The sequence below is a fragment of the Dromaius novaehollandiae genome, chromosome 15 (assembly GCF_036370855.1).
Source record: "Dromaius novaehollandiae isolate bDroNov1 chromosome 15, bDroNov1.hap1, whole genome shotgun sequence".
Lineage (NCBI taxonomy): Eukaryota > Metazoa > Chordata > Aves > Casuariiformes > Dromaiidae > Dromaius > Dromaius novaehollandiae.
The window spans coordinates 4994682-5014336 of record NC_088112.1 but is presented as its reverse complement, the minus strand read 5'-3'; the positions used below and the strand labels follow the sequence as shown (position 1 = coordinate 5014336).

General features: G+C 41.3%; 1 protein-coding gene and 1 long non-coding RNA gene across 2 annotated transcripts in view; one reads left to right on the top strand and one right to left on the bottom strand.

The window, feature by feature from the left end:
* Window positions 1–2377, bottom strand: part of LCP2 (lymphocyte cytosolic protein 2) — a 36380-nt gene extending 34003 nt beyond the window's left edge. The window contains exon 1 of the mRNA XM_026098447.2: window positions 2048–2377. Within this exon, the coding sequence (XP_025954232.1) occupies window positions 2048–2125 (78 nt within the window). The 5' untranslated portion in view covers window positions 2126–2377. The remainder of the gene's footprint in view (window positions 1–2047) is intronic.
* Window positions 1–19655, top strand: part of LOC112982221 (uncharacterized) — a 134393-nt gene that overhangs the window by 102617 nt on the left and 12121 nt on the right. Inside the window, exons 4-5 of the long non-coding RNA XR_003258924.2 lie at window positions 3715–3986; window positions 6813–6883. This is a non-coding gene — a long non-coding RNA (uncharacterized LOC112982221). The remainder of the gene's footprint in view (window positions 1–3714; window positions 3987–6812; window positions 6884–19655) is intronic.

Below are 19655 nucleotides of genomic sequence, written 5' to 3'. Positions count from 1 at the left end.
AGACGCAGATTAAAACCTTTGTGCTGACTAAAGATTTAAACCTATAAATAATGACTCTTTCATATAATGAATGCTATCACGCTATTGCCAGCACAATCCTGACTGTAGCAGTGAGCAACTGCTAACTAGAACTGACAAAGATCTTAACTTGCACTGCCCTGTGTCATGATCAGTCACTTCGTTAGGTGACGGTGGAACTGAATGTGATTGGTACCTTTGAAAATCATCCCTCAGTTATCTCAGTTTTGCAGGAAAAGAATTGCCCATCCCTCTTGGAACTGAATCCTAAGCACGTGGCTGCAGGATACTTCCAAGGCAAAATACATCAGTCAGATGAAAATAAAGCATTGCTAAGGTATAATACTTGACCCTTTAATTCTGTGTGTGAGGGGTACTAGGTTGACACCATTGTCTGAGACATTTCCTGTGAGACTTTGAGCAGCTTTTCTTGGCCCTGATTCACCCCCCTCTATCCTGAGGGGTGTCTGTGGCTCAATAGAGGGGAGGTACTCAAAAACTCATGTACCAGAGTCCATTTAATTATGACAGAACTTACAGTTAATTCTTGTATCGCTCATAGGCAAATCATTGGCAACTCTTTCAGGAAGCCATTTCATTTGTCAGTCTCTTGGAAATAGTGATCCAAACCACCAGGCACCCGTGCCATAATGTTTTTCTTATTCATAGGAAGTTGGTTGTTGATAATGAGCTCATCTGCTCTATCTCCATTTCTTTGTTTCACTTTACCATGCCACTAACCACTGTGCTTGGAATTAAAGGTTTGCAGATAGTTGGCAGTTTCACATCTCTGGAGATTTGCATTAAAATTTGCAATAAAACACTGACTTTGTGTTTTATCTGTTCGTCTTTGTTGCCTAGTTTTGCATTCTAGTCTCAAACTTACCCCAACTCCCCAAAGGAAACTCTATGAAAACTGCTGAAACCATGAATTTTGCATGATTTCAATAGCAAACCCTAAAGTGTTCCTGTTTTTTTCAAGCCTAGTCTGATAGCTCACCTGAAAATGAACCAGGGATGCTGGCATTGCTTAAAAATGTTCCCAAATCTTTTGATTGATCTGAATGTTAAATTCCAAGCTGACAGCCTGGGGCTTGGGGAGGAACACGGTTTGTTGTGAGGGAGATAGACAAGGCAGTGTCTCTGATGTGAACTGAAAAATGAGGAGTTTGTAGAGAACATATAAAAAGGAAATTTCAGTAAAACTGAGTCAGTTACACATTCCTGAGTAATTACAATGGTGTCAGCGTTGCTGTATAGAGGATTGACACTGAATTGCCATATTACCTTTGAAAGTATTTCTTAAGTGTGAAAAATCCTCCACCTTGTAAAATGAAATTCAGAAATGGTCACCAGCGAAAGAAGCAGAAGTCCCTAGCTGGCCACACAAGGTAATTTCAGGAAAAGTGACAGTGAGGGGAGAAAAAAGGTGGCTAGTAACCATGCTGAAAAGCTCCCTCTTAAGCAGGGGAGAAGTGAGGAAACGAGCCATGAGTTTTGTCCAGGAAGTTTTCAAGTAGGAAAGTAGAACGACAGGCAAAAGGCTTTCAAACTGACCCTTCTTTTAGGGAGTGAACAGGAGTTCACGCATCCACATCTGTTCAGTTCCTGGCTGAGTTCATATGGGCGCCTCGTGTTAGCAGAGACAGGCAGAATCTCATTTGTGAATGCTGAGCAATTTGAAAAATCTCATTTCTGAAAATCATTGAAGAAGACCTAGAAAGCTTGTAGTCTTTACACATTAATGTATTTTACAGCTCTTAATATATGTTATATCAACAGTTGTTATAATAATGTGTGCATTTTCTCTGAACAAATGTCAGTTTGTCTTACAGTTAATTTAAAATACACTTTCAAGATTCATGTATAGGTTTCACTACCAAGTTTAGCTCAGTTTCTTAATTGCTAGTGATTTTTGGTTTTATTTTTGCAACAAACTTTTTCTGTCATAAAATATCTATATTTAGCATAAACATTTCTCAGAAGTTTGCTCCTCTGTCATACAAAAACAAAACACAGTTAAACTTACTGTCTTGAAATATTCTGCTAAGTCATCTGGGTTCCACGTAACCACGTCTGAACGATAGGGAATGTTTCTCAAATCCATTTTACGTTTTCTCTTCCAGGCAGTTAGAGAACGTTCATGCCAGTAGTGTCAGTGAAACGGCCATATATCCCCTGCGTGTGCTCAGCTCCAGCAAGTCCAGTAATCCCTTTGCCTAAACGCCCAGCTCCTTCTTCTCCTTAGCAGTCTTTTTATTTCAGAATCACGTTGTTAGCACATCCAAGAGAGATACTGCTTCCTCTAATACAAAATGGTCTCTTCTCAGAAAAGTTGTCAGCAAGTCAGCCTTACCACTTCCTTTGTCTGTATATAAATAAGTAAATAAGGAAGCACAGCAACCTGTTGAAAATGCATTGCCTGCTACATAAAAGTAAGCTCCTATGGACCCTGTTTGCTTGTAATTACATCAGAATGGGTCTTTGCATATTTGTATACTATATCCACTATAAAAATACTGGTATATTATCTGCACTGCTCTCTGTTTCTGTGCAAGTCTTGCCCAAGCAGTCCCCCCAAAACTAGGAAAAGTTTACTTAAGAAGAACTTTGGCTTTTTAAAGTCACATTGGCTTTCTGTGTTATAATCTAACACAATTCATGCTAATTAGCAAGCTCTGCATTATGTCTGTGGATTTGATCAAATCGTGTGTGTATAGCAATATGCTATTTTATATTAAATACAGAAAATGAAAGGTTCTTGTTGGTGTTGAACATAAGAAGCTATGAATGAACTAGGAGTGTGAATACAGCCAGCATTTGTTCAGTCCTTCAAATTTAGGGTGATAACTATCTCTCAGTGAAATTAAAAAACAAGCGTAGATAAAAAATGATTACATTGTCATTATTTCTCCCTCTAGCTCCATTTCTCAGCTGCCTCTAATGAGAATTTCTGTATTTCTGAAAAAGAATCCACAGAACCATAATATTACCATCGGTACATGACAAACAGCATCTGTCATGTACAGGCAATTCATGTACCATTTGCTCAGTGAGACCCTTTGGTGGGACTACATCGAGTAATTCCAAATTTGCCTCTTTTTAAAAAAGAGCTAGCGTGCATATTCTTGCTTTTCTTGACATGGAGCTTCTTCCTCAGGTTGTACTGGTGTGAATGCTTGGGGTCACTGTTCACGTCTGCTCCAGCGGAGAGGACAGAAAGTGGTATTTTGTGAACTTTCTATATTATAAAGAGTAGAGCACAGTTCTGAGGCACTGGAAAGGCAAGTTTCTCTTCTTTCTAATGAAATGCCTCACTCCTGCTCTTTCTAGTCATTGAAGACCTTCTAACATTGGGCCCCAAATTCACAAGTTTATTGCAGACAGCTGTAGTTGAGATAGAAGTCTCTATAGTACTATACATGAGAGTTTTCCTTTTGGAATTTACAGTCTTCATCTGATTTAATGTAGTTTACTCTTTTAGAGAAATATTTTGGGAAATGATGGCAGCAAGGTATTTAAAACTCTCTAAAAATAAAGTGCTGTAACAGCTGTTCTAAACACAGCATTGCATTTATCAAATACATGGCAGAGCTGTGTTTTATTGGTTCTTATTTGCACTGGCCTGTATAAACCATCCGATGCATACAGTGACAGTATCGCAGAAACATCCTCACCTCTTCATTTTAAATTTAGGTCTGGAGATGAAATAAGACTAAATGAATGTGTGACAAAGGAGCCCCGCAGGAGGAGAAGTTGTTTTGATGGTGCAGCAGCAGCAGCGGTAGAGACGAGACTACATGGCATACGTCTCAAACTCCCCACCGGGCACCATGTCTTCCAACAAAGAAACAGTTTCTTCCGGTGCAGCCACGGGAAGGAGACCTTGCTGTAATTTCTAACTCTTCGTTCTATTACCATTTTTCATTACATTCCACGTGGCTCTGGAATCAAATTTCTATCTCAAGGTAAATCTAGTGTAACAGCTCTAATTTCAATTTTATTATTCTTTACTTACATTAATATAAAAATTATTAGCCAGATTAAAATTCAGACCGACACTGTTATATGCTGAAATAGGAGAAAGTCAGTCACCTTTAAAGTCTATCTACCAGTTTAGAGAGCCACTAACACAGAAAGTCTAACACATTGAGCTCATCATTATTTGCTTGGATCCCATGATGGATGATCTTTTGTTTTACATTGTATGTCACTGTAAATATGTTGCAGGTACCTGCTTATTGCATGCATTTTACAAAATCCCTGCTCACACTTACTTGAGCTTTCTCTTTGTCTAGAACCCTTTTTTTGTAATTCGATAAACACATAGGATGTGGTGGCCGTGTCAGGGTTGCTGAGGAAACATAGCTCTGAGTTTTCTGCATTTGAATTTTCAGCTATACTGCTACGTTAATGTGACAATTTTGAATTGCATTGCTAACCTACGTATGTATCTTAGTGCATCAATGGAAAATGTTGCTCAGCTCACAAATAACCACACGTGAGTCACGTCCTCCAATCCCAACCAAACTGCAGAGCATTGTTGTTATGAAAAATGCTTTTAAATGTCTTTCTCTGTGGCTCAGAAATGCAATTTGGCAAATCCCATATTCAACAAAGGGAGATCTTGGTCCTGGAAAAAAAAAGGACGTAATTGCCTCTCGCTTTCAGTTCTTCCCATGTTTACTTTTCTGGTATATTCCCACTCGTTTATTGCTTCTGTCTCTCTATTGAGAGCCACAGTTACTGCATCTAGAATTGGCATTTTCTCCCACATGCCCCTGTTGCCTCCATTGTCCTCTGCTCATGGAGAGGCAACTCCAACACTGTGATGGCCACCAAGAGGGGAAATTGAAAGAGAGAAAGTTGAATGTCCAAGTTTGGGAAAGTCCATGTCTGAATCTCTAGTCAGGTTTGCATAGGAGGGTAAAGAAGGATGTTAGGAAAGCAATAACATCTGATTTTTACGGAGGAAGACAGAATGACTGCAGGGTGGTTGAGTGAACCACAACCAACAGACAAGGCCACAGAGAGCTCCTGCAGAAGCAAGCCAAGTTTGACAAGCTGCAGGCAGGAATTCGGTTGATAACTAAACACATTTCAGAGGTGGCAATCCTCACTCTCTGCTTAGATCCTGCTATTGCATTTTTCATGACTGGGAATGATCACATGCTTTGGATCTTAGTAGTCCAATCTCATATCACAAGCAAGGACAGAAATGAAGACAGAATGAGTTTGCAGCACAATATATATCTGTTCTGTAATTGAATTTGTTATATACCTCAGATAGCAATCTTCCATGAAATGGACTTAGATTTAGATTTCCAAATTTCTCCTAGATTTCCAAATTCTGAGGAAAACGTTGATGTTACAACTGTTACCAGGTGCATACCTATTCCTCTATGAGCATTTTTTCCCTTTTGAAAGAATTAGGTCTTTTATAGTTGATACCTGAACTGACACAACCTTGACATAAAAAAATGTGCCTCTTCAAATAACAGCTGCCAGCGGAACGGTTTTTTCAGATGTAGCAATGACCTGCTAAATAGTATTTGAGAATGTGAGAGTCTAGCCATTTGAGGCAGTGTGGGAGGGAACTTCACACTGCCCACATTCTGCTGTGTTCAGAGAGCCTCAGGATTTTCCATGTCCTCTCACCTCTTCTGTCCCCCAGCACCCTGCTCAAAGTGGAATCAAGGGCTTACTGAGCATAGCTTTCAGAATGGTTCATTTTTCTGCAGGAACTCAGTTTCCAGGTCAAATTTTCCAGACTCAAGCAAAACAGTTCACATTTTATATGAATTTGCTCTTCATATCCATCTCCAGCCCAAAGCAAAGTGGATTCTCATGACATGTTTTTCTATAGTCCTGGGCAATTTTGTTTTTCAAAGTTTCTTTTTATCTTGGGGTATTTCTTGTTGCTGACCTAAATTTTCTCTCTTATCATTGCATCCTCTCATTCTGAGCCATCTAATTGCCTATAAAACATGGTAAGAATGTTTTCGTTTTTATGCCATTTAAATATCTTCCTACTATTGTATATTCCTTGCTGTCTGTAATAATCACAAAGCCACACTTTCTACTCCTTGAATGTCCTTATCCATTATTCCCTTCAATCTTGCAATCGAGTGTTAACCTTCACTTTGCAATGTCCGTGCAGTAATGTGAGATGCAGGACCGAGTCTTTGAGAAGATAACAGAAAAACCTCTTTGGCTGGAATTGAACTACAAAGCTGCCTCACCACCTAGTGACTAACCCACAGAGACCACCAGTGAGCAGGGACTACTGTTTTAAAGCAGAGGCATGGCACACTGAATAGCTGACATGGTACCAGTCTGGTACTTGGGTTAAAAAATGGGTTATGTATATGCCACCTTCCTGAGAACAGCTGCCGAGGTAGATGCTTACCAGCCTACCTGCATCTGAAATAAATGGTTTGAATGAATCTATGTCTGAGATACAGGCTTCAAATCCTATTTCACAAAAAAATTCTGCATACTGTTTCTGAGCTCAAGCCCCAGCAATATTTTTTCTTTCAAAAAAATGTACGTACTTGAAGAAACAGCTTTCACTGCGAGTGAATTGTACTAGTATGAGGCGGTGGGAATATGGAGTTTAGGCAGTTACGAAATGCCTGAAATCCTAGAATACAGCCACTAGAGTGCAGCTGAACTCTATGCAGAAATCAGAAAGAAACAAATACAAATTAAGTTGCTATAAAAAGGCAAAGAGTTTGAGATATTTTAGCAGTAGTGTAGTTTTCTTAGGTAAATATTTTGTTCCACTCTTCTAGGGTCATACATGGCATAATGTGTCTGGTTTCTCCAAACAAACTGGAAGACAAGCACAGAGGAGAGCTACAGGGTAAGAACCTTAGAAAAAATGTCTACTAAAGACATGCTGGGAAGTGTTTTGGGAAGGGAGAAAGGAAAAGGAGACAAACTTGGTAAGTTTGGGGGATAGTGATCAGTTGTACTCATGACACTGGATGTGAACGGCTCTAACAAGGAAGGCAGCTGCCTGCTTGAAATGTAGGTATTACAAACTGAGGATTTCTCCTGCCCGATAACTGGACTGTTCAGTGCAATTCGACAGCTGGATTCATAAGCTGCCAACCAATGCCAGCTCTGCTGGGACTCAAAAGGAGACTAAGTGGGCTGGAAAGGATGTTCTGTTTTGGATATGATACTCCATTTTAGTACAACGTCTTTCAGATACTTATCTCTACCAGCAAACACAGAGGTTTTCTAATTGAATGTGCAAGTCTGACAGAGATGCTGGATTTATTTAAGGTGAAGATGGAGAAAGTCTGAAATACACTGTTTAGCCTGGGGTAACTGCTCTGACTCTTTCCACCTCTGCAATCAAGCAGCACAGGTTTTCTCCCACCACTTTTCTAATTCCACATGTCTAACACCTGCCGTAATGAGGGGAGAACTCTTCATTTTAAACGTTCACATTTACTAAAGATGTACTGAAGGGGAACAGTTCTGAGTTTCAGCCTGAAAGATCTCTGTGAACTCAAGACAGATAAAGACCTTCCTGAATTCCTTGAACAACACTGCTGCCAAGCAGGCTCAGCAGTGTTGTTAAAGTATGCCTTCAGGGCTGATCATTTTGCTTACTAGTGATTATATGGGGTTTGCTGGATTGCTTTCTTGTGGGGGTTTCCCCTTTGCCTTAAAGAAGTCTGTTGTTTCAAACCCTTCCTGAGTCAGTGTTTGCAAGTGGGCTAATACTGCCCATCACACAGTGCTGAAGGTAGTTGCTGGGGAGGGGGACACAGCCCACAGTGTTTAAGGTTGTTTAACTCCTTTACTGCAAAACAGCAGCTGGTAATGGTTGCATGTGGTTTCTGAGTCCTGTGGTGTATCTGAAGTTGCAGATGGGCTGTTGCCTGAGCAGGGAGCTCCGCGCAGGCTGCCGGGGAGGGCCGGCCCCTGCACTGCCAGGCCCTCGCGCTCTGTGCCAGGACTCGCTATGTCGCAAATAATGCCCTGTTTCAACAGTAACAGTGATCTTAAGGAGGAAGAGAAGCTTTCACTGCCATTGGATAAAATATACACAAGACACAATTGCTTTCGATTTGGTTTTTGTTGTTGCTGGGAATGTGCCTCTAAAAGGCGCACAGGAGGCCAAAGGCAAGAGAACACATTTGCACAAACTGTGACGAGGTTTTGCTTGCGTTCGTCCGGGACTGGAAAGAAGTGTCACTGCCTAGATGGCGCTGAAACCCAGCGCATTCCTGTTGGCTTCTTCCATAGGAGGGCTTCAATATGCATTTTTTTGATGCCTCTTTATTTTTAAAAATCACAAAGAACTGTTCACTTCCTGCACAGATGACTGAATAGTAAAACAAATGTGATTTTGTTTGATCAAACACTTTTTTAAACCATAGTATTTCAGTTTTATCCAGCTATTCTGACAGTGTGAACTATTGATGCCAACAAACAGCTTATTGGGTCTGGCATTCAGATTGTAAGTGACCTCTTTTTATTTAGACAGGCAATTGTTTTCTTAACCAAAACAAAGCCTAATTTTATGGAATTGAGTTTGCATTGCCTTCAGCCTAAGTACGTACCAGTTAAGAACATTAAATTTTGACCGCTATACATATCACAATAAAGGCTTGACAATCCAATAAAGACGAAAGCAATTGCTGTTAAATTTAAAGGCTAAATCTAAAGTGAATGCTGCAATTGAATCTGGTCCCTGCACAAACTCAGGCCTAGATTATGATCCTATATATTTCAAATTCTCTAAATATTTAAACAGCTCACTTAGCAATAAGAAAACCACTAATGATTTTGCAATGCTGAGGGGGAAAAAAAAAAATCAGCAGTTGATATGCTAGTACGTGTTCATCGAGATTGTTATGGGAAACTTTTTTGTGAATCCCAAAAGGTTCTGGAGAGTCGATTTCATGCCAGACCAGCAAATGTGGTAGTTGTGAGTGAGACCATTTTGATGAAAATGATTTTTCAGCATCTTAGTGACAATCGCAACCCCATAGCAGCTACAGATCTTGGCATATTCCTTCATCCCTACCGTGTTCCTAGCAGATAGAGCAAGGAGCCGGGACTCAGAAGAAATGCTTGCCATTCTTATCCTTGCTGCACATGTTTTTACCTGCAGGAAAAGAAGATCTGCGAATGCTAGAACATGTTGTTCTCCGTAGATTTCCTGAGGGCTACAGAACCAGCAGTTTAGATGCATGTAGACCAGCGTGGTCTGGTCTGGAGGCACAGATGTCTGGGAGAAACAAAGAGCTGCTGCTAACATAGTCTTGCATGTAGTTTTGTTTTTAGTGTTAGTTTTGTTTTCAACATTTATATTCCTCTCTGTGACTATCTCAGAGTTTCCAAAGAGCTGCATTCAGGAGCACCCCATGCTTTTCAGCTTTTCAGTGTTGCCTTATGTTCAAAATAAGGTAAGTTCCTAAGGAGATTTCTTCTCACGCACAAGTATTTTGCATGTATTTTGATCTCTGTGCATTTATAGTAGTGTGACTAGACTTAGAATCAGCTCCTTTTACTCTTCTGACTCATTATGAAAGAGGGGCAGCACAGATCAAAAATAATTATTCAGGTGGGGCAGTCCTAGTCAGTCAGGTCTCTCACCCACGGTGTCTTCTAGGTTAGAGAAAGAGCAGTGCAAGTGGGATTTCACCTTGCTGTTGGCGGATGGCATACACGATACACCCTGTCACTAGAGACGAGACTGTCTCTTGCCCAGAGCAGTGCAGGGGAGTGATTTGGGCTTTCTTTACTGAAACATTGGCTGGAGAGATGTAAACCTCAAAATTACAGAAGGAAGACTCGTGACTGCTGAACTTTCACACACCTTTTAAGACAGCATGAGCTGGTGCTGCTGCTGCAGCTGTAGTCCTTCTCCAGCCTCTGCTCTCCCTGTCTGTGCTGCCTCCCAACTGGGCTAGCATAAGTGTTTTCATGACCTCTTGAGCAAACAGGATCAGAGACTGCTGTGTTAGCAAATCTGGCAAAAAATAATGATGAAATAGTTGCAGCTTGTATCTCTTCCCTGCTGTGGCTTTGCTGTATCGCTATGCAAATCGCTGTGCCCGCACAGGGTAGGAGGTGTAGCACACCAGGAAAATGGCTGGTGCTGGCAGCGGGGGAGGCTGAGGCTGTTTCTTCTGGCAGTGATGCCAGTTCAGACTGTACATCAAACTACAGCGTAAGCAAGGCGGAACATCCAGAAAAAAATGGGAATCCTCTGCATTTTAACCGTGTTGTTAATCTCATTTCACCATCTTGTTCTGGCTGGTGGGGCACATGCTATTTCTTGTTTAGGATTTGAACTTACAGAATTTAAATCCTGTTTTCTAGAGCAAGTTGAGCATTCATTAAGGTACTTCTTACTATTTGACTGTTATCTTATGTTTAGCCTAATAGATTGCAGAATTTAGACATTAGTTTCAAGCAGTTTTATCATAACTGACTTACAAATAACATGATCTATGACACTGAACGAAAGCTGAAGGCAGACACTGAATTGTTTGAACTGTCTGCTGCTTAACTCAGCACAATAAGAGTTGAAAGTTTCATCCAAGTATCTATTTTTAACTGTTCCACAAAACTCCCACTTGTTTCTCATCCCATACTGCTTTTACTCCTAAGTTATCCGGATTCAGTAAAGAAGATTCTGCATTTAGCTCCCGGAAGGTTGTTTGAACTGGCTATATGGCACCAGGCCTGCAGAGCAGAGCTGCTCTTTGTTATACTTCTGTGTCTTTTACAGGTTTCTTTGTTATAGAAAGGCACAGACTGTCACTGATCTTAGATTCCATGAGCAGATTTTCTTTCCTCATTGTCAATTTATAGCTTTCTTACAACACTGTAGCATTTTCTGTGAAAATGGAATTCTTACATATTTGGAGAGTTGGCGTGTGTAACCTGCACCCCTGTCATCTGGGTCTGATTGGCTCCTGAGTGCTTCCGTTTCCAACTACAGGCTAACTGTTGTAGAAGCAGCATGCTCTGTGTGAGGACTCCACCTTCGGCTGTCACGTATACTGTATTGGGCTGTTCAGTATCACAATTTCACTTTTTCTCAAAATCTTCACGTTATACTAGTGCTTTTGGCAATGCAGAGCTTTGCAGAGCAGCGTATGAGGTTCTTCTGACAGCCTCTACCTCCTCCTAAATTTTAAATCCCTGAAAAAGAACTATCTCAGGTTTCCTATGGTTGAGGGGAGACTTGCGAATGGACAAGACTGAAACTTAGATGTGATTTGGGAACAGTTCATTTGGCTCCTAGGCTGTATGAGTGCATTTTATAGGAATTTATCTTTCTTTCTGAACTCTAATCTCCTGGGTGATTTTCAGAAATAATTGATCTTGCACTTGCACTTTGAATCCTGTATTAAACAAATATTAGTGTCCATATACTATCCTACTACACACTTCGGCTTGCCACATTGGCTTGTGATGAAGCTGTGATGATTCTGAAAGTCTCACATCGAGATGTTATCTCTGGCCTACGTGCTCTGGCTTGCAGGAGTTCAGACAAAAAAAGCTGCTTTGCCTTCAGTGGTCCCAGCTCTCCGTCTCCATGGTTGCATCATAAAGATTTGACTGACTTCTGCTGTCACCCCTGTACCATTGCATTTGGACCATCAGCTTAACACAGAAGCTAAAGAGAAGGCAAGCAAGCCCCACATTTAAGAAGATTGTAGTCTTAGTTACAGGAAGCTGCAGGTATCAAACCCTTCATAAGCTAATAGATTTTCCAAGTCATTATGTCACTCACAAATTGGCCTTGTTCATGACGACATGTGTCTGGATGAGGATGTAATGAGTGCATATGAAGAGTCTGCAAGTGCCTGCTCTGCCAACAGAGTCCTCTCTTGCACATCACTATCAAAGGCCTGGTACTACTTTTCACCCAATTCGTACCTGGAGGAAAGCTGTCCTTGGAGGAGCTAAGAACATTGTCCACATCCTGTGTCCCTATGCAACAGGGCCTGAGGGCACTTAAGGGCCCTAACCAACCTCACCAGGGCCCCCAGCCCAGCCGAGCCCATGGTCCAAGGGCTCCTCTTCAGCTCAGGCCTGTAGCTGTGTCTCTGGCCCTGTCTTCTTTTGCTCTAGATGATGCTCTCCAGGGGGACCCTGGGTGTCATTTGCCGTGTCAAGGACTGCTGATGGACCCTGTGACCAGCTGTGGCTCTGCTGCCATGCTCAGGCCCTGTGGGGCTGCCCGGGTGTTTTGACACAGCCTGTGCTGGGCTCACCCCAGCATCCTGCCCCGAAGGAGCCACCAACCCACCCTGCTCCCAGCTGCTGTTTGCGTTAACAAGTGTAGCTTTTCTTGTGGCAGAGACCTCCAGGGGTGCAGAAGTTTCTGAGTGGCCTCAATGTCACCCTCGGACTCTGCTAAAGCATTTGTCACTGAAGACTTGAAGGGGCACAGATCTTCTCAGATAAGGTACTTACAGCTTTCCAGTAAAGTTTTTGTTTTTGAGCCAAAGCGTCTGTTTTCTGTTCTTCATTGCACCAGTCATAGGCTTGACATAACATTTAAGTGGGGATGAAAAATGTCTGGATTGCTCTAATTATGTTCATTTAAAGATGAGGGCTGCTCAGTGCTCTTATTTATGTTACCATGTTACTTTAGGATGGTCTGGAAAATGAATGACTCTTCCTACTGTTGGTAATTTCAGGAGGGTGAAGTTGAGGATGAGTTCATTGACATTATCATAAGGTGCAAGTAGGACTGTTAGGCACTTTCTTCCTCAGAGATTGCTGAGACTTAATGGGATTGAGGAGCTGAACTAAGATAAGATGGGATATAGGTGAGATGCTGTATCAATCTGATCTTTGCTGTACAAGATCTTGCCTCTGTTTACTTGCTTATATGGCAGAGAATATGTGTGTGTTCTACACAGCTGGGTAAACAGCTTGGACTTTAGTCCAAGTCAGACTGGGTATTGTTAAGATACCCAACTACTGTGGCCTGGCAGTAGAAATGTGTGTGCATGTGGCCCCAGAGCTGGTTGTTCCTCCTTTCTGGACCATAGCAAGGCATACTTTGACACCTGCAGGTTGTTCAGAAAGCAGCAGCATGGTCATGAGTTTCAGCTATAATGACCAGAGATCCTTTATCCATAAGATAATTCAGGTTGGAAGGGATCTGAGGAGGTCTCTAGTCTGGCCTCCTGCTCACAACTGGGTCAGCTGTGAGGTCAGACCAGGTTGCTCAGTGCTTTCTTCAAGTGATCCTTGAAAATACTTATGACACTTAACTATGCATGTGTGGATTCAGGGTGATTTTGTGGGGAAGATTTTCATGGAGGAGTCTTCCATTCTTGTCTCTCTTTGTTTTGAGTAGCAACCCTTTCCTGTTGTCTTTTTGGCTTGGATTGTTTCAAGTGTTACTGAATTTTCTTAGAATCAGGTTCTTGTTCATTTAGACAAGCTTGTTCTTGCGTACTACTCTGAGAGTCTGTAGGTCAAGATAAATAATGATTCTTGCAAAATGAGACAGTAGTATCTCTAGTAGAAAGGATAAACTTAAAAACCTCTTAATCCATGAATAAAACTTCAGATGCAGGGTGAAATGTTTAACTCATTTATACCTCTGCCCCAAAGTGAATGTTCTATAAATATAACTTGGAGCAGATTTGGGGTCCTTTTTTTCTTTCTCCTTAGGAAATAGACAGAAATTTTCTCTTTCCATTTTTGTATTTCCACAGCAACAAACTTGCCTTTGTACTTTAATGTATTAAAGCATGGATGCAGTCCCCCAGAGTCTGTCCAGAGTCTGACTGGTTGATTTCTTTTCCTGTTGTTATTGTTTTTTGTTTGTTTGGGGTGTTCGAGGATTTTTTTGCCCCCCCCCCTTTTTTTTAATGACTTGCTTTGCCTCAGTTGAACCAAGACAGAATCACTACTGATCAGCATGAAGTTTTACAAAGGGACTTACATTGTGATAAGCTTCCTGGAGATGGATCTGGATAGGAATCTTGGAATTACTTGGTCCTTTCCTCAGATGCCATTTCTAAAATAAAATGTTCCTGTTTGTGTGGAGATGTATATAACTATATATAGGAGCAAAGAGGGAATATTTTCCCTCTGTAGCTGCAGTTCAGGCTTTGAGCCATCTAGCTACATGGTCATGCTCTTAGGGTCATATGAGATGCTGAGTTTGTTAGCACTAAACTGAGTTGTAAACTTGGGTAGTCAGTGTATATGGCACGTAGCCCACGTAAACAATTTGCTAAGCTATGCGCTTGTGCAGTTCAGTCAAATACACAGCTGCCAGTTCCAGATTGCTTTTGGATAACACTGAGAGTCTCTAATAGCCAGTGTAGTTCTGGAATATACTTCAGCTGTCCTTGTTAATGGATGGATGGTTTAACAAGAGAATCCATTTGCGCAAAATGAGCTCAGGTTCCCATTTGTGCACAACAATCAGAACTGTATCAACACAACATCTGTCTTTAGAAAACTGCATGTATAATCGTATTTACTTTCCAGGAGAGCATATATTAATTATACATCAATAAAAATCAGTCCTCTCTGGGTATGTCAGTGTTCAGGCCCCAACCTCTTAAATTTCAATATTTATTGAGACTTTTTTGGTAAGAGCAGAAGCTCATCTGAAAAATAAATAAAAGGAAATTGTGTAATAAAAGCAATAGAGCGCTACTGTGGGTATTAACCAAATTAAGCTTTATTATCCTCTCCGTATAGAGAAGAAACTGGTGCATGTGTGGCAGAAGTGACATGGAAGTGTTGGTGCAGATATGAGGTATGAACTGAGGATAGCTTTTGAGATGATGAAGGGAGCGAGGACACCCTCTTTGCTTGCACAGTGTTTGTAGGATTTTGAGGAAAATATTCCCACGAGCAGCTCTGACCAGAGGAAGTGAAACTGTATTACGAGGGGTGGAGTCAGAGGCAGGCAGCTCAGGGCTGGGATCTATTATGGAGGCACATGGACATCTGCACGTGGCCAGTGATCCACTGGTATTTGCTGGTTTTGAAGACAGGCTCAGCAGGGTGTGTGTGAAGAGGGGCAAACCGCAGCCCCTGACTGTGACGGAAAGGGAGCCCATAAGGCTCGCCTTGCCTCGCCATAGGCTCTCCTGTGGGATAAGATCATCCAGCCTAAAGTGATTTGCAAAGCTGAAGCTTGAGTGAGTTCCAGGCAAATGCAATTTGTTGAAAATGTGCCTCAAAAAAGACATAAGAGATACTTTCTTCAGAAAACATGAGAAACTGTGTGCTCCATCTTCTTAAGGGTAGCATAAGTTGTTGAAAAGGGTAGCCTGAGTAGCAAGTTGCAGGGATAAGAATACCAAAACACTTCTGAGGCAAACAGCCGCAGAATCACGGGCAGTAAGAAAAATGAAAACATTAATAACTGATGTCATTCAGGGTTCAAATCAATTCATATCTTCAGTTTAACACAATCTTTATAACTGATCTTGAAATACTTTCTTTGCCTCAGACACTACATGTTAGCCTGAGTCTTTTGCTCATGGATCATCCACAAGTGAGACAGAGGACCAGAGGACAGACAGAGGATTAAGTGCCAGCTGGATTGCATGGAAAGGCCCAGGCTGAGGCTTGCTATATGCTCTGGGCAGAGCCAAAGTATACTTGATTCTCTATTAATGAAAGTACTCAGTAGGTTTTAAGAAGACTTTCATTCCAGCAGTTAATATTACATCCTGAATTTCTTCCGTCAAACTGATACAGTGAAGGATTGTTGTAGGAAAGGGTTGTAAGGTGCTGGGTAGGAAAAGCACTGAGGTGGAGGTTTGGCAGCAGCATCTACTTCCCACATCGGTTTGGGTATTTATAGTTTCAAAGGATGGATGAGGGGAAGAAGAAAATCACCTGAGTTACCACAATGGTGAAAATCAGTCCCAGACGGGAATGTGCAAAGAGAAGATGGGCAGAAAGGAGAAGCAAAGTTGATTATAGGATTATCCATAGTTCTGCTGTAGCACTTGCTGGAAGAGGTACAAGCTAATTTTGTTGTATTTTAAAAGGGTACAGGCTTTGGGTGACTGCATTGCTTACAGTGAGATGATACTTTCAATTTTCCCAGAAAGGAAGCTCAACGGGCAGCTGTTAATTCAGTAATTTAACCTGTGGGAGCAATTTTACTGTGGCTGTAATAAGTTTCAAGGTAAAATATTTTTATTTATGGAAAAGTAGTAAGTAAGCTAAAATTGGATAGGTCTGGGAAAGAATTCAAATCATGCTTTAAGCACATTACTTTCTGAGGCAGAGTTAGTTGTATTCATATCCTGATTCACAATATTTCCATTTCCCAGTGTTTATTATTGCAGAATTATTCATGAATTTAAATCAGGTCCAAACACTGATTTTCGACAGAATATTTCCAGCTTTCCTCTCCCAATCATGCACATCACCATTTTACAAAGCAAACTGTAGGGAATGAGGCATGTGTAGTATAACAAATTTAGTAATTTGGTTATTTAGTTCTAAAGAGATTTTCTGAAAAGCACACAGCCACATTCTCTGATGGTCCTTATAACAGAGAAAGCTAATTTGCTGAATAAACTGCTGGTCAGAGATCAGGTGATGGGGAATTTTGCATGGGGATTGTAAGTGTCTACATAACTGATGTTTTTCATTACATTTCTTTTCCCCTCCAAGCTCTGCATGTAAAGAGGACACACTTCTAAAGCGAAGCAGGAAAGAAAACTGTGTCTTTTTTTCCAGCTACCTCTTAATGATAATAATTTAAGTATGTCCTTTACAATTTCCTCTTACAATACTGCTTTGGTGCCGCAAATGAGATACGGGCCTTAGTGCAGTAGCTTCTTCTCAAAGGCACAGTTCTTGCGCCAGATAATGTATGGGAACATTGTTGCAGAGGTACAGAAGTTTCTCATGATCCCAAGATCCACAAAGACCACTGCTTAATATTTAGGCACTTCAGCCTGTTCAGACATGTTACATTTTTGCCAAAGTACCTTGCAGGTATATGCAACACTGCTGTTCTTGGGCTGCCTGGAGTATCATAGATGTGCATTCCTCAAGGAGCTGCCTAATGCAAAGTGTTGTGACACAAAGCACACAACAATATAGCCCTTGTTGTAAAAAAATGGGAATAGGTAGGTGAGAACAGAAAGACTTTACAAATTAGGGATTGACAACTGCTCTAAATTAATTGGATTAGTTTTCCAGGAATGACTGACCATCAACATAAGCTTCATCTTCCTATCTGAGTGCAGGATCTGTTCCTTTGACCTTTTCCTTTTGCCAATGCAAATGTGCATGAGCTGGGAGGTGCTTGGATATTAGAGGGATGAGCACAGCGTAAGAGCCTGTATCGTATAGAATATCACCAAGGTCACACAGAAAGTGTACAGCAGAGCAGGAACTTTAATCCGTGTGCTCTGCGTTCCAGTCCCGCGCATTAACTGCAAAGCATCTTTCCCTCGGGGAGTAAGCACTGTAGTCAAAGAAATCATGCTAGGCAGAAATAGATGCTTTAGCATGGCTTTCTGCCCAAATTAATGTATCCTGCTCCATAACAGAGCTAATCAGCTTTGGTACAGCATCATGCTGCTTCTGCTATTCTGCTCTAATATCCAAATTATGCATAGCATAAGCTGACAGTTTTTACAGAGGGTTAGCAAGAAACTTCCTCTGCTGATAAGTTCTTCCTTATGGGAATGCTGACTTTGTTTTGAAGCGTCTACTGCTGTTCACAGTCAAATAGGATCCAACTGGGATCCTGTGGGACTCAGATAGGGTCCATCCTGTGTTCCTCAAGTACTAACAATATTGTAGAAGGTGCTACACCTCCTACAGTGGATCCTTTGAGGCGATATAGCACCCAAAGCTTTGCTGGAAGCCTTGTTTGAATGATCACTGAGAGCTCTGACGTGTGTTCGGGCACTCCTTGGAAGTGGCTGTTGGGAGGGGGCTCACTGCATGCAAAGGAGAGGGGCTGAGCCAAAGGCACTGTATCTGACTTGATAAGAAAACTTTAAAAAGATAAAAGTAATCTGGAAAAAAACAGATATATTAAGACTCAGTAAGAATAGCAGTACTGTGTAGTGTTGTCAAAGACTGTTATTACAAACCAAACTCAAGAGAATATAAAAATAAGCAAAAGAACATCAAGTTCCCTGGTGAACCAAGAGAAACCTTGCAGGAACTTCTCATCTGTCTCGTTCTTGTCAGCTGTTTATCCTAGTCTTGATGTACTAAAGAAAGACACTTCACTTATTCATAACATACAGTGCAGTTGATACCAGCTGAGAAAATGGTCATATTCCAAACAATTGGCTCCTTTTCTAGTATGAGCATGCTCACAGGGCAGAGGTTACAGCAACATCAGCTCCATCAGTCCCCTAATACCCAAAGAAATTTTAAAGTTGCTATTCTGGTGCACGTCTAACTCTAATTCTGATTTCGTGCAAGAACTTGATATATCTCAGCACTTTCAGAATAAGAATTAAAACAATAAATCTGAAGATCATATGCAAATGGGGGAAGAAGTGACTACAGTCTGGAATAGTGGCATTTCATGCTCCTTTGTGTCTCATACTTCATCCTGCACTGTTTTGCTGTTTTCTGGGGCTTCCCTCATACTCATTTCTTCTTGATTAAATGGATCCTCCAAATCAGGTAATATATCTGTTATATCTAACAGTAAGATAAGTGAGGTTATTTCCTCCTTCAATTTTTTGTTTAATATCTCCCTAAATAAAATAGGTCATTAATCTTTGAGTGGCATAAGTCTGAACAATTTTGCTATCTTTGGATCAGCCAAGAATTTGTTCTGCAGTATAGAGGTGTTATTTAGTTATTAAACCAGGTGTTTCCTGCACTGTGGTAGCATCCGATCCATGTTAGTCACAAAACCGTTTTGCTGTTACCTATCCTCCAGAACGAAGGATCTCCGGCATAGGTAAGGCGCTGCAGGGCACCTCCTTGCCCCTACGGTGCCTGCCAACAGACTTGCAAGAGCTAAGGTAACAACCGTCCGGCTGTTTGGATTAGTGCGAAGATACTGGCATGCCCAGAACAACTAGTGGAGTGAGAGAGTGTAAAGGTGGCTTAGAGCCAGCCTTGCATACCCATGGTCATCTTCGGCCTGAGGGAGCACCATCCTCTTCCTCAGCTCCAAGTCAAGTCCTATTCTTCCATTTTAACCCTGCACCTCTGTTACGATCTATGAATGAGCGTTCGTTCTGAGTGGACGTGAATTGCATGTCTATGCTCCGGAGCAAAGGCCTTTGTTTGCCTGAATGCAATAAGACAGGCCTAACTTGGAGGTATTTTGAACCTGTTTATAAGTAGCTTCCAATGTGCTGCGTTTAAAATGAGTTGCAAATGACACATAATTCATCTAAATCTAACTTCACCCTTCACAAAAGAACAATTCTGAAAAGGAAAATATGGTTAGAAATTGAATTAGGTTTCCCATTGCTGAAAGCTTATGAACAGCAGCCTAATGCAGTAAGCCTGATAATGAGGATGGAGTGCAGTGTTAGTGAGGCCTTGACATTAAAGGGGAAAAACAGATGATTTTATGAGACTGCTGGTGTTGTGAACAAATGATCTGTATTCAAAAGAAAGCATAGAGCAAACATTAAACTTTAATGGAATAATCTCAG